General features: G+C 42.1%; 1 protein-coding gene across 10 annotated transcripts in view; it reads left to right on the plus strand.

Annotated features, from left to right (window-relative positions):
• PIEZO2 (piezo type mechanosensitive ion channel component 2) overlaps positions 1-13,533 on the plus strand; it is a 221,849-nt gene that overhangs the window by 98,174 nt on the left and 110,142 nt on the right. For all 10 annotated transcript variants that reach the window (XM_088675321.1, XM_088675325.1, XM_035124928.3 and 7 more), the window contains exon 4: positions 8,063-8,105. In XM_088675321.1, the coding sequence (XP_088531447.1) occupies positions 8,063-8,105 (43 nt within the window). The remainder of the gene's footprint in view (positions 1-8,062; positions 8,106-13,533) is intronic.

Consider the following 13,533-nt stretch of genomic DNA (forward strand, 5'->3'; position numbering starts at 1 on the left):
AGTAACGACCGTCCACATGCTTGTCTTTCAGACATTTTTATTGGTGCACATTATTTACAGTGTAACGGATTGCTCATTTCATGTCTACCCGCTCGAGTCAGATTCCTGCACTAAATCCTTCTGCGTTCTCGACCAGCATAAAAGCCTCGGAACTGAGAAGCGCCTCCCTTTCCTCCTTTTTCTCAGTTCCGGCGTCGGAGGGACGGGTCTTCTGTCTGCCCTATTCCTGTCCACTCTTTCCGCCTCCCTCTCTTCCTGCCTATGGAGCAGGGGCTCTTTAGTGTTGCCAGAGCCCTGGCACTCCCTCTTCGTTTCCTGACTCACCCCTTCAGACCCCTCGCTCTCATGACTACTTGGAGACGGGCTGCTTCTGATGGGGGGGGGGGTTCCTCTGTAATCCTTCCCCCTTACAGTTACCATGACAGTTCTCATGATCTTCATGCTCGCAGTCAAGAGAGCTGCCTATTCTTAAAGTAGCCAACCTGATGACCTAGTAGTTTATAAGAAAAGGAAGTCATCCCACTGTGGTTATGCACAGCCATGTAGACAATGGTATATTAACCCTGTAGTACACTGACTGTTTTGAAAATGGAATAGTTATACTTGTTCTACATCAGCTGACATTTTATTAAGTTGGCAGATTAATTTTAGTTACAGAAAATGGTGTCATCCCCTCTTCATTTTGGCTAGGCTCTTCACTAATTTCAGTTCCTTTCTGAAGAGTGTAAATTGAAGTGTTTGCAGTTTCTCATTGGTATTCCGATTCTTATTGGTATCTGTCTGTTTTCTTATGTTCTAGAAGTTAGTTTTAAAACTTCTTATATGTCTGCTTCTGGCAATCTAGTTCCTATACTAGTTCAAATAAGGCTATGCTTTTCTTTTCTTTTTCTTTTCTTTCCCCCCCTTTCCTTTACCATTCTTTTCTTTTATACAAGACCTCCCCCTTTTATTTCAAGCTAGTGGTATCTTTATCTTTCTTGCATCTTTTTGTGCAGAAGTCTGATGATCAAACAGGCTCTGTGTAAGAGATCAGATGCATTTCCTGGATTTCATCTGTTACCCATACCAGCAGTATTTTTCCTCTCTACCGGTTGAGTTCTGTGTAGCATTTCAAAATGTACTGAGGTATACACCATTCCCAGATGCATAGGCAGATATGATCTTTTCAAAATCAGGAGTGGAGAACGTGTTATCTTCCAGATGTTGCTGAACCATTGGCTATGCTGGCGGTGGCTGATGGGATTTGGAAGTCCAACAACATCTGAAAGCTTAGAGGTTCTTTATCCCCAGAAAGGATTAGTATCATACTAGAAGGTTGGATTAGGGACCCAGGTGCCGCTGTGGTTAAACCACTGAGCCTAGGGCTTGCTGATCAGAAGGTCGACGGTTCGCATCCCTGTGACGGGGTGAGCTCCTGTTGCTTGGTCCCAGCTCCTGCCAACCTAGCAGTTCAAAAGCACGTCAAAATGCAAGTAGATAAATAGGAACCGCTACAGCGGGAAGGTAAACGGCGTTTCCATGTGCTGCTCTGGTTTGCCAGAAGCAGCTTTGTCATGCTGGCCACATGACCTGGAAGCTATATGCCGGCTCCCTCGGCCAATAATGCGAGATGAGCGCACAACCCCAGAGTCGGTCACGACTGGACCTAATGGTCTGGGGTCCCTTTACCTTTACCTAGAAGGTTGGGTTAGGTTGGGTTGTTAGGAGATGGATCTGTTTAAAGGCTTTTGCTATTTAATTTTTCTTCAAGTCTCATGAAATGTGGAAGACACTTGAAATTATTCTTTTCCTGGCTGTTAAGGGCATGCAAGATGAGATTCCTAGATAATTTTAGATATGCCTGTTAATTTATCTCCAGATATTCTACTGATATAACAGCAATAAAACTTTTCCCCCTGACAAGCGCATACAGGATGAGATTCCTAGGCAGTTTAATGTGCTTGGCTGCGGTTAAATGTTGTTTGTTGTATACTAGTAGAAGTTATGATCCATTCTGATCTTAATATTTAATCATTTTATCAAGACATTTTTGTTCTGGCAAACATTTAGCTTGTTGGCTAAAATACTTTAAATAGGCTGATCCCTTGTTATTTTTCTTATCATTAGCTGCTCCTGTCTTTGTTGTTTAAGGTTTTATGGTATCATTAACTACTGTTTTTCCTGGGTGTTTTTAAAATTTTCACTGTGGCTACTACAATGGAAGACTGTCATGTGCAGGGTCTGGAGTTACCATCTATGGTCTGTTTTGGCTGCCAATGTGGTAAATACATATTAGCAAAAAAGTGCTGCGCCGGATATATTTTGGAAAGTAGGCATAATATCAAGTGCTATTATTCAATTGTTGCTATATATACTAAGTATAAACTGAGATATACTAAATACTGTAAATCTAGTAAATACTGAAATCTTATGTGATTTAGCCTCTCTTTGTCAATATATGTGCCCAACTTAATGCAAAACAGAGCATGGAAAACAGATGGGAATTATTTAGGAGCTAAACAGTCTGCAGCAAGTTTCTGAAACAAAACTTTAATCATAGGAACCTTATATTTTAAGTACAGCAACCAAACAATTGATGATATCATGCTTCTATATGAGGAGCTTGAAGTGAAAAGTTAAACCAATGCCCACCAAAATACAGACTCTAAACGTCTATAGAGAAAATGGCAAGGGTTAAAGCAGAGATGTTGACTGGAGGAGGCCCAAAATGATTTGTTATTTGAAAAGTATACAGGCAGGTTTAACTAATGCAGTTTGCTTCAGGATTTTTAAAAATCAATGTTCTGCAGCTTGTTAGCAACATTCTCCCAATGTTATTCCTTTAATTTGGAGCTGGGAATGGATTATAACTGGAGAAGAGGGAGATATACTCCTCGAGGGTAGGGAACCTTTGGCCATCCAGATGGTGCTGGACTTCCAGCTTCCATCAGCCCTGACCATTGGTCATGCTAGCTGTGGCTGATGGGAGTTCAGTAAAACCTGGAAGGCCATAAGTTTCCCACCCCTGCTTTAAGGAATAGTTTTCCAAAGCAGATTTCTGCAGATACCTTGTCTGCATTGGACATACACATGCAGTGTTATGTGCATCAGTCCCCTGAATGCAAGCCTGCTAAATCAGGTTGTGCAGTATGTGCAGTGGTACAAACCTTGACAATTTTTCCAGGTTGATTGATAGCCTGGCTGGGGTATCAACTCCATGTGTCCACCCCCACCCCCCAAATAGGTGAGGCTGTTGTCATATCCAACATCATTGGTCAGGATTGACCTAGCCATTAAGCAGAGTGAGGCAGCTGCTTCAGGCAGTAAATGGTGGTGAGCAGCAAGAAGGTATTGGGCAACAGAGCTGTGTGTGCCACATGCGCTATACTATGTCGCCTTTTACGCTTGCCTGCTGCTCCCAGGTGTGGTGGAGGGTGCTGCCCCATCATCAGTGTTAAATTAAGATTCAGTTGCTAGTACAGTGCAGTGTGTGGAATTGGGGGCGGGGTGGAGGGCATGGCATCTTAACCTTCACCTCATGCAACCCACCGTTTTGGATCAACCTCAGATTAGTCATCAGTTGGGCAGATTCATGCATGCAGAGTTTTAGATTAAATGTAATTGAGGAAATGAAGAGAAAGGAGACCCCGAGGGTCCACTGTAAAATGATAAATTGTGGAAACATATTTAAACTATTCAAAGGATAACTAAAGCACCCTGCTCTTCAGAGAAACTATGTTGGGTCTAATCATTTTCATTTGAGGTTTCATATTTTTTCATTTATAATTGCACATGCTGTAGAATATTATGAACACCAATTTGCACATAATGCAGAAAACTACGAGCACCAACACTCTCATTATACATGAGGCATGTTTATTTTCTAGCTTTAACTGAAACCAGGGTATCTGCTTGTGATATGATTATCCTTGCTGCACTCACTTTCGATTACTGATTATTTAAAGTATTTTCTTATTAATATAGACAAATATGTCTATTAGTCATAATAGCATTATAGTTTATATTCCAACGTTGTATTCCTTTTCTCAACCATCGGCGTCAGCTATCTAATTTTGTCCCTGCAATAGATCCAGGGTGGATTTGATTTAAATCAAACTGATTTAAATCACGATTTAAATCACGATTTAAATCACTAGTCAGTAAGGCTTGATTTAAATCATAGTTGATTTAAATCATAAAGACTAATTCTTGCTGGTATAACTTTAATATGCAAGTAGATGAAGATTTTTAGAATAACAACTTTTCATATTAGTTTTTTTATCCCCAGTTTAATAGGTTAATCATTCATATTTGGACAACTTTACTGTTGTACTTAGGAAGGAGAAAAATAATCATTACCTTAATAATAACAATTTAAATAGATTTATTCAACTGAAACAATAACATTTCAGCAAATGTTATTTGCTTAAACAAACATCCATGTTTGTTAACTAATTTGGCTAAACAAAAACAAAATATATATATTTTAAGAAACTTAGACTGTCAGCCCAGCCTACACATGAAAAACTTAAATATTGTCCACTCCAAACAATCAGAAAAATATTGTTTCTATTCTATTCACTGAACTTCTTGAAACTTAGCACTGAAGGGGTTGATTCTGTATTCATAGGTTTGTAGAACAATAGGATTAAGGTCTTTTTCTCAACTCTGTTCATGTTATAACATTTTTGCTGTGAAGAAGAGGCATGTGATCTCTGCTGAGTCAAATTCAGTTTTGAGAACTGCAAAAGTAAACCAAGCATCTGTGATAATATCTTGTAGGCAGAGAAACTGCCCAATAATCTTACAAAAACCTCTGGAAGAGCATGACATTGTGAATGGATTAATGGAATTTATTTACCCCCAAAATTAAACATATACAACCTTATACTACAAAATTAAAAAACTAATCTTTATTTCATGATGGAATAACCTTTGGATGGTAATATGTTTTCCTCAAAAAGCATTTTATTAAAAAAAATCCAATTTAAATCAAAAAAATCGATTTAAATCAAAAAAATCCGATTTAAATCAAAAAAATCCGATTTTTTTGATTTTTTTAAAAAAATCATTGATTTTTATCCACCCTGAATAGATCTTATCTGTTGACTGTATCTAATATTTAAATTAGATATCCCTTAAGAAAGACTGCAGATTTACAATGTCTTGCATGTGCAAGTTTTCGCAGTCAAGTACAAGGCCAGCAATTATCCTCCACATAATTAATTAAGACTAGGGTTCCCCAGACTATGGCCTGGGGACCACATACGGCCCCCAATGCTCTTTTATGCGGCCCCTGGGGACCCCCGCCGCCCACTCTTACCAGCGCGGTGCAGCACAGCTGCCGACCTCCGACCCAGGAAAGCGCTGGAAATAGCTTGTGCGCACGCGCAAGCGTCATTTTCGGTGTACTTCTGGGTCGGAGGAGCCTTCTGCACATGCCCACAAGCTATTTCCAGCGCTTTCCAGGTCAGGAGTGTGCCAGAAATAGCATATGTGCATGGGTGCGCATAGCCGCGCGCTCACGCGCGCCCCCCCCACTCCCACACCCTCCGACCCAAAGCCGGGTAAGTTTGGGGACCCCTGATTAAGACTGTCAGAGGAACCATTCTAAAGTTAACCCCAGTTGCTTGATAAACAACAGTTTGAAACAGTAAATTTGAGCAGGATTGAATGAATGTTTATTATTACGGCCTAACAGCCAGCATACTTCAAGCAGGATTTTGTACTCACTGAAACGGCATCATTCTGCTAAGCAATTCTATAACTTGATTCTATCTCTGACAAAAATACTGCTTTTTTAAAAAAAAAATTGGCTTGAGTAACATACCTGTGATATATCATTTTGTAATGGACTTCCTGTATGCTATAACGAATTGAGAACATTGTAATGGAACAAATGCAGTAAAATGGTAATTCCTAAAAAAAACCTCCCCCCCCTTATATTTTAGTTTGTTTAACATTAAAGGAGTGCTCATTTTCCTATTATTATTTTTAGACTCCTATGCAAAGTTTAGTTCCAGTGTAGTTAGTACAAAATATTTTACCTGAAATCTTTTGAATCTGGGGGTGAGAGGGAGGAGAAGCAGTCATCCGCTCATGCTTTTATTTCTTCATGGGTAAGAAAATCTGTGAATGTAACATTTCTATTTTCCCAATCAGAAAAATAACCTATAATCTAAAAAATATATTCAAATTAAACATGGAGGGCGGGAAAGTTACATCTGTTCTTACTAGATTACTAGTAAAATATATGGTTTTTTTCTTCAGTTTTGTTGTCTCAGGACTTGTTCCACAGTTATCCTAACTTTGGACTTAACCCATTTGTTTTAATATTACCAAAGCAAAATTTGGTTTATGAACCACATCTATCCATATACCCAGCTCCGGGACTGTATAAGGCTATAATCCTAAACAGTTACAGAGCAGGAGTATAGCTAACCTGCCAGCCAGTGGTGAGTGTGGCCATTCCACCCTCTTGCACACAGTCACATCCCCGTCCTCAGCATCTCTGTGCATATCACCCGCTTCTGGCTTGTTGAATGTTTGGTCTGATGATTTGGAGAAGGGGTGAGTTGCATCCCCATCAGGGTGCTGGGCTATGTGTCTGCCTTATTTCTTCTTTTTTTCTTTTTGCTGCTTCCACCAAAATCAGGGGGGTTGGGGACGTCTGGGAAATATTGTTTGGAAGCTGGATCAGGCTTCCAGATTTGGGGTGGGGTGGGGGTTAGCCACTCCTGTGCTAGGGAATAATCCTTGTGTGGCGATACCCAGATCCCTCCCGGAGTAAATAAAGACACAGGACACGTTGAATAAGGTTAATGGGCATAAAAGGCCACAACTTTATTGGTTAAAGATGTAGAGAGGTATTGGCTTAGGCATTGGATCTAACCGACTATATCCGACTCCAGCCCGATGTGCTGGCAGTCTGGGAAGGGTTAACCACCGTTGGGTGAGCCCTGCGATGCAGATCAACTAGGGACTCACCCTGGGGCCACTGATAAGGGGCATGCCTTAGGTGCTCAAATTCCACGGCTTCGGACATGGCAATGCCCCCGGACTCCTTAAGGGAGTGCCCCTCAGCATTTTGGGGGAGGTGATGGCAGCAACCTCCCCCCCCCCCAGCTGTACCCTTTCAGAGATAATCCAATGCCTAACCACCAGAACCAAAGTTGTGACGAGTTGCTACGAGGTAGGCGAAAACCACCAGGCCAGAGCCAATTTGCCAAGTGGGAAAATTCCTACCAGGCCCCTCAACGGTGACTGTCCGAGGTCCATAGCAATGTCAAAAGGAAAGCCCTGCCTAAAGGGAGGCTGGGGGCAGGAACCAAAGAGACTGAGCCCCGGCCGCACGCTCACTTAAGTCCGTGAGCCACGCCCCCCGGGACGTCCGGGTTGGACGCGCCAGGGAGCGCTGCGCCCGGGGCATGGCCAATGGTGCCCGCAACCTTCCCTCCTGCTAAGATTTCACTGTAATAAACTGCTAGTAAGTTGGTATGAATGTAAGAGAGCTGCTATTAGGAAAACAAGTAGAAGCCGGGGGTGTTAAATGAAAAATGGATGAATTCAGAATGCAAGGGTACTCATTTGTGTTTGAGCAGTGACGCCACACCTTGTTAAATAACAATTGGTGGAATGGTATCCTCCTGCTGTGCTGTTGGGTTACCATATTGTAAACTGGTGTATTGAAAAGCCATGTAATTTGGGCTGTTTACCACAGAACCCCGTGTTGCTGCTTCTACAGTGTTATGGGTGTTGCTCCTGTACCACATGGATAAAATGAGAAGCCCAGGATCAAGCAAGAGAAGCCCATGCTGTGGCTCTTTCCTATGCCTATGGTAATACTGATTAAACTGGATTAACACTGGCATGGTCATGGGCCCATCACTGAATGGGCCTTGGCTTTTCCAGTTACCAAGCCACTTGAGGACTAGTACTGTACACTCTCCATTCTAGCAACTGTGGCATAAGTATCAGGCTAAAGGTGCAGCTGCCAAATAATAGTAATAAATGAATGGAAAACAATTAAATGAAAAATGAAAAAGAATGTTAATGAATCCCCTTCCTTTATGTTTTTCTATAGGCTTGACCTGGGAAAAAACACTCCGGCAAATTGGATTTGAAAGGTAAGCATTGGGTGTTGATTTTCTTCTGTACACACAACCAAATTTTGAAACTGAGAGAAAGAATAAATAGAAAAATTAGCAAATGCTCATGTTCAGCAACTGAGATTTACTCTTGACACTATTTGTAATATTTGAATATTTAATTATATTCACACACATTGGGAGCCAGTGTGGTATAGTGATTAGTGTGTCAGATTTGGACTTTGGAAACCAAGGTGCAAATCCCCGCTCAGCCACGGAGCTCACTGGGTGATCTTGAGCCAGTCTTTGCATCTCAGCCTAATCTACATCACAGAGTTATTGTGAGGCTCACCATTTTGTAATTAGATAATTCATTCTTATTTTGGACACTATTGTTGTTATTTCTAACCCTGGAGAATAGTAACACTGGCCATTTTGATTTTCTATTTCACATGAGATAATCTTACAAAATGTTGTAGCTTGAGCAAAGTAGTTTAATATTCAGGAAATGTCTTGGGTAAAGAGCATTTTAGTTAAATGGAAGGTACCTATGTTTCATAGATTTAAATGGAGGTTGTATATGTATTGATTTTTGAGACAGTAAAAGATGACTGTAACATGATGTACTGTAATAGGAATCACTCTTAACAGAATCTCTTACATGAATTTTCTTGGTGCCAGTAGAGCACATGCCCCCTATGCCTGGCACCTAATTTTAAAATAAAAAAACAGAATTTGCTAATCACTCTTTTAAATTTACATCTGGTTGGCCCTGAGTGCACTCCTGAAATGCGTTGACAATCCAATTCAACATAAATATTGCTTCAGACTAGCTTATGGCATGCAAGTATGTACCTAAAATTGTGAATGTTTGACTTCTCTTTCTCCCGCTTCTGAAGTTAGATATAAATTTTAAGAGCCCCAAGCATATGTCACTGTATGACCTAAAATTAAAAATGTATGTGTGAAAATGATATGCAGACTGTTGTGTCTGTATCTGCTAAGAGTTTGAAGATGGGGTGTGGGGGGAGTTAGCAGGTATTCAAATGAGACTCTGCCAGATTCTCTGCAAGTTTCTGGTTGCCACAAGACTTATTGGGAAGGTGGAATAATCCATTGCTTGTCTCCCATCTCTAGAAGCACAACAATTCTAGATTTTGTGCGAGTCTAGGTTTTGGAGGGGCCCACAGTGCTACTTTTTGTTTGATTGCCAAGCAGCAAGCCAATGAACAAGCAGGCAACGGCATCTACCAATACTTTTAGTTTATTGCTTCACCATTGTCAGGACCAGAATGAAAGGCAGCAAACTAGTAGGTTGCAATGGTGAAAGAGGAATTGCAGGTCTGGGGGCTGTGGTCAGTGTGTGGCATGGATGTGAGCCCTCAGCAGATGCCTGCCCAGATCCTTGATGCTGGCCCTGATCTTAAGATGGTACAGTCAAACCTCGGTTTACGACTACCTCGGGGAACAACCGCTTCGGCGAGTGACCGCCGTGGCCCGGAAGTGTTTACATCCGGGTTCCGCGGTGTCGGATACACAGACACGATCAGCGCAGCTCGCACATGCGCAGATGCAATCTGCGCAGCTCACGCGTGCAGGGAAGCGCTCTATCGACGCTTCGCGCATGCGCAGAAGCATGCCTTCGGGGAACGACCACTTCGGCGAGCGACCGCCTCCACGGAACGGATTGCGGTCGCAAACTGAGGTACCACTGTACTTAACCTGGGCAGACTGGCTCTTCTACTGGGAGTGGTAATTGAACATCCCACGAAGCTCTGGCCGTTTTATACCTGATCATGGGATGGTGGGGCCTGAGGCTGCTGAGGTGTTGTTGGGGAGGGAGTTGTTGCTCTTGTTGCTGTTGAAGGGTTTTCTCTTTTTTGTATCTTTTGCTGTGATTTATGTGGAAATTGTTCAGTTTGGTTTTGTATTTTCTATTTTGTATTTACTATTGATGGCTACTTTTGTTATGTTGTAGTTACGTAATTTTTCATAATGTAAGGTGCATTGAGCATGGCTTGAACTGTTGAAAGGCGGCATACAAATAAAATTATTTAATGTATGTTAAGGGATGCTGGATTGCTACATCTAGTCTAAATTTACCATCTATGATGAAGAGCTCTGTAGAACTCAAAAGCTTAGAGTATTATATTTCACCATATTTTCTGCATATCGTTTTGTATGAAACATATACAATCTAAGCCAGGCATCCCCAAACTTTGGCCCTCCAGATGTTTTGGACTACAATTCCCATCATCCCTGACCACTGGTCCTGTTAGCTAGGGATCATGGGAGTTGTAGGCCAAAACATCTGAAGGGCCGCAGTTTGGGGGTGCCTGATCTAACCTAAAACGCCTGTGGCTTTTAGCATAATAAAATAATGAATCCGGTTATTTTTGTATGGCAAGTAAAGCACAACAGCATCACAGGACACCACATATTTAGAGTGTATGGGTTGCTGAAAGTAGTACACAGACCCCAGTGCATCTTCACACTTGTTTGTTTAGGATAATAGCTGGTGACGTGTACACTGACTTTCCTTGTTTAAATGAAGATGTTTCTAAACTGATTTAGTGATGTTCTGGCAAGTTTATACACAGATGAGTCATAAGACTATTCACTGTTAGAGATGCTGCATAATCATAGGATAATTAAAAGGGACATGTGAAGCACTCATACAGACAAATATGTGTGTGTGTGTTGGCAATCAACAACTTCTGCATGCAATATAATGTTTATATCAAGTGGGATTATAGGAATATAAACAGGAAGGTCATCAGAACTCCTCTACAATTCTCATCTAGAAAAGTCTTTTCCCCCAATTTAGATTTTGCAGAATGTGTTGCTCTGCCTACAGGCCTCTCTTTTCTCTACACTCCTGCAAAAATGCTGCAAAATATTGCAGTATTGTTTCTGTGAAAGGACAGGACAGAGTGAAGCACAGGGGTTTGTTTGTACACCTGTGATTTGTGAACCAGTTCACACTGACAGCAAGTAAAGGTGCAACTTATTTGTACACACATTCCTTCTTTGAGACTCCTATGCACCTGCCCTAGGCCAACCCCAACCTTTCTCACCACCAAAGGAAAGCGAATAGCAAAGAGAACCTGCACAAGCAACGCTGACACAAAACCCCCCACATATATTAAGTAAAATAGAGACATCGCCACCCAACCCCACTCCCACTCACTATTCCCCCTCCACCTCTTTCCCCCTTTTCTTCCTAATGTAACACTAATGTCGCAACAAATGAACTGATCTGTAGAAAATGTAACTTGAAAAAAGAGACATTGCACATACTTTTGTAAATCAAGAAATCTTTAATAAAAAACACATTTAATAAATAAATAAATATAAAAAACACCGCAATACTGCATTTCATCCTCATAAAGCCAATAGTTTAGCAGTAGTGTATGTGTGAATGCATGCTTGTTATATCTGTGGCCCAGGGGAGTAGGGAGAGAAGCAACTAGGCAACAAAAAGATGCATCTGAAAATTTTATATTTGCATAATAAGGATATCATTCTGGACAATTCAGTGAATTTTCTGTGTTCTTCCACTAAAGTAAGTTTTTTGTGATTAGCATTTTAAACACAACTGATAAGTTGCCAAGTGAAACATAAGTAATAGCTCTTGAGAAACTCTGATTTAACAGCCCAGATTCATGATGCATCGTTTTAGATGACATAAAGAAACACTTTTGCCAAGAGAGCTGCAGCATGTCTCATAACAAAAAATAATAATTCTTGGCATTTAACATGTGTCACTTGTGTTGTGCATGTCACTGTGGTTGTAGATGTTGCAAAACAGCTCATAACCTTTTTCTCTGACAGCCAAACTCTTGTTACAATACGCTGTATTTTGTGGGATCAGATCTATGAAGACCATTTTTACCCCCTTACGGGGGGAAACTCAATTCTTTAATTGTGGGAGCTTACCCTTTATTGAAATATATTGATATTGACTTGATATTGTTTGTGCATGAAGCTCATACTGTATTTGTGGAGGTGCAGCAGTGGAGTTGAGTATAACAGTCAATGCCCCAGAGGAAACCATTCACTTGTTTGCTATGGGTTTTTGCTAAACTGGGTTAATAATACACTGTCTTTAATTACTTAAATCTGTCAGCTGCATCTTATGATATATGCACTAAATGTTTGTGGTGGAACTACCGATTCACTTTTACTTCACTAATGCTGGTCACATTATGGTCTTGCTATTTTACTAAGTATCACTTTGGTGCCTTGTCACACCAGGGCTGGCTCTGGTAAACTGAAAAGGGCAAGTCACCTGCCTCAGAAGCATTGTGGCAGATGATAGGATTTGGTGGGGAAGGCTTTCACATTGCTTTTTAATTACTGACCTAACTTAACAGGTTTACAGCTGACACTCTGCATCCACTGTAGCTACATTTATTTTTAAGCTAATTTATACCTCCACCAGGACGACTGGTGATCCCAGCACTAAAAGCTTTTGTTGGAAAAGTGATTCCCCAGATGCTATATGGGATAGAACTCTGGGGGTGGAATCAGAAGCTGCTACAACGGTTTGAAATCTTCCAAAAAAATTATCCCAGAAGAATTCTAGGCCTCCCTCAGCAGGGTACTCCGGCAGCTTTCCTACCGTGTTTCTCATATTTTAAGACACGTCTTATATTAATTTTAACTCAAGAAAATAAGCCTATGGCTTATTTTCGGGGGTGTCTTATTTTTTGCCGAGCCCCGACTGAGCGGGAACCAGCAAAGGCAGCAGCCCGCTGGGCTGGGGTTTGCCTTCCTTGTGAGTCTGTTCTTTTACCTCTTGGCGTCGCTATCACTCACTCACGTCAGTCTCTCTTTCTCCTCCTCTCTCTCCTCCCGCTTTGCGTCGGAGATCTAGGGTTCAGGGGCTTCTCCTCCAGCCGCGCTGCAGGCTATTGTTTCGCCCTGGTTCACCCCAGGGCTTTTAGGGGGTCACTTAGCCTCGCGTTGCCCCTAGACCCCTTAGGCAGCAGCTTTGTGCACGGAGCTTTTCTCGGAGCTCCCGCAGAGCGCGTCCGATGCGAGTGCGAGGAAACCGGAAGTCGGCTCCCGCGCGCTTTGCCGAGCTCCAACAGAGCGGGAACCAGCGAAGGCAGCAGGCCGCCGCCGGCTTGGAGCTCGGCAAAGCGCGCGCTGCTGCCTTTGCCGGCTCGAGCTCCAAGCCGGCGGCGGGCTGCTGCCTTTGCTGGTTCCCACTCAGTCCCGCTCAGTCGGGGCTCGGCAAAGGCAGCAGCACGCGCTTTGCTGAGCCCCGACTTAGCGGGAACCAGCAAAAGCACAGCCCGCCGCCGGCTTGGAGCTCGGCAAAGCGCGCACTGCTGCCCTTGCCGGGTCCAGCATGTCTTATTTTGGGGGGATGCCTTATATTTTTTAGGCTTCAGAAAATCGTGCCATGGCTTATTTTATAGGCACGTCTTAAAATATGAGAAACACAGTAAGAGTGGAA

The sequence above is a fragment of the Zootoca vivipara genome, chromosome 8 (genome assembly GCF_965207765.1).
Source record: "Zootoca vivipara chromosome 8, rZooViv2.hap1.1, whole genome shotgun sequence".
Lineage (NCBI taxonomy): Eukaryota > Metazoa > Chordata > Lepidosauria > Squamata > Lacertidae > Zootoca > Zootoca vivipara.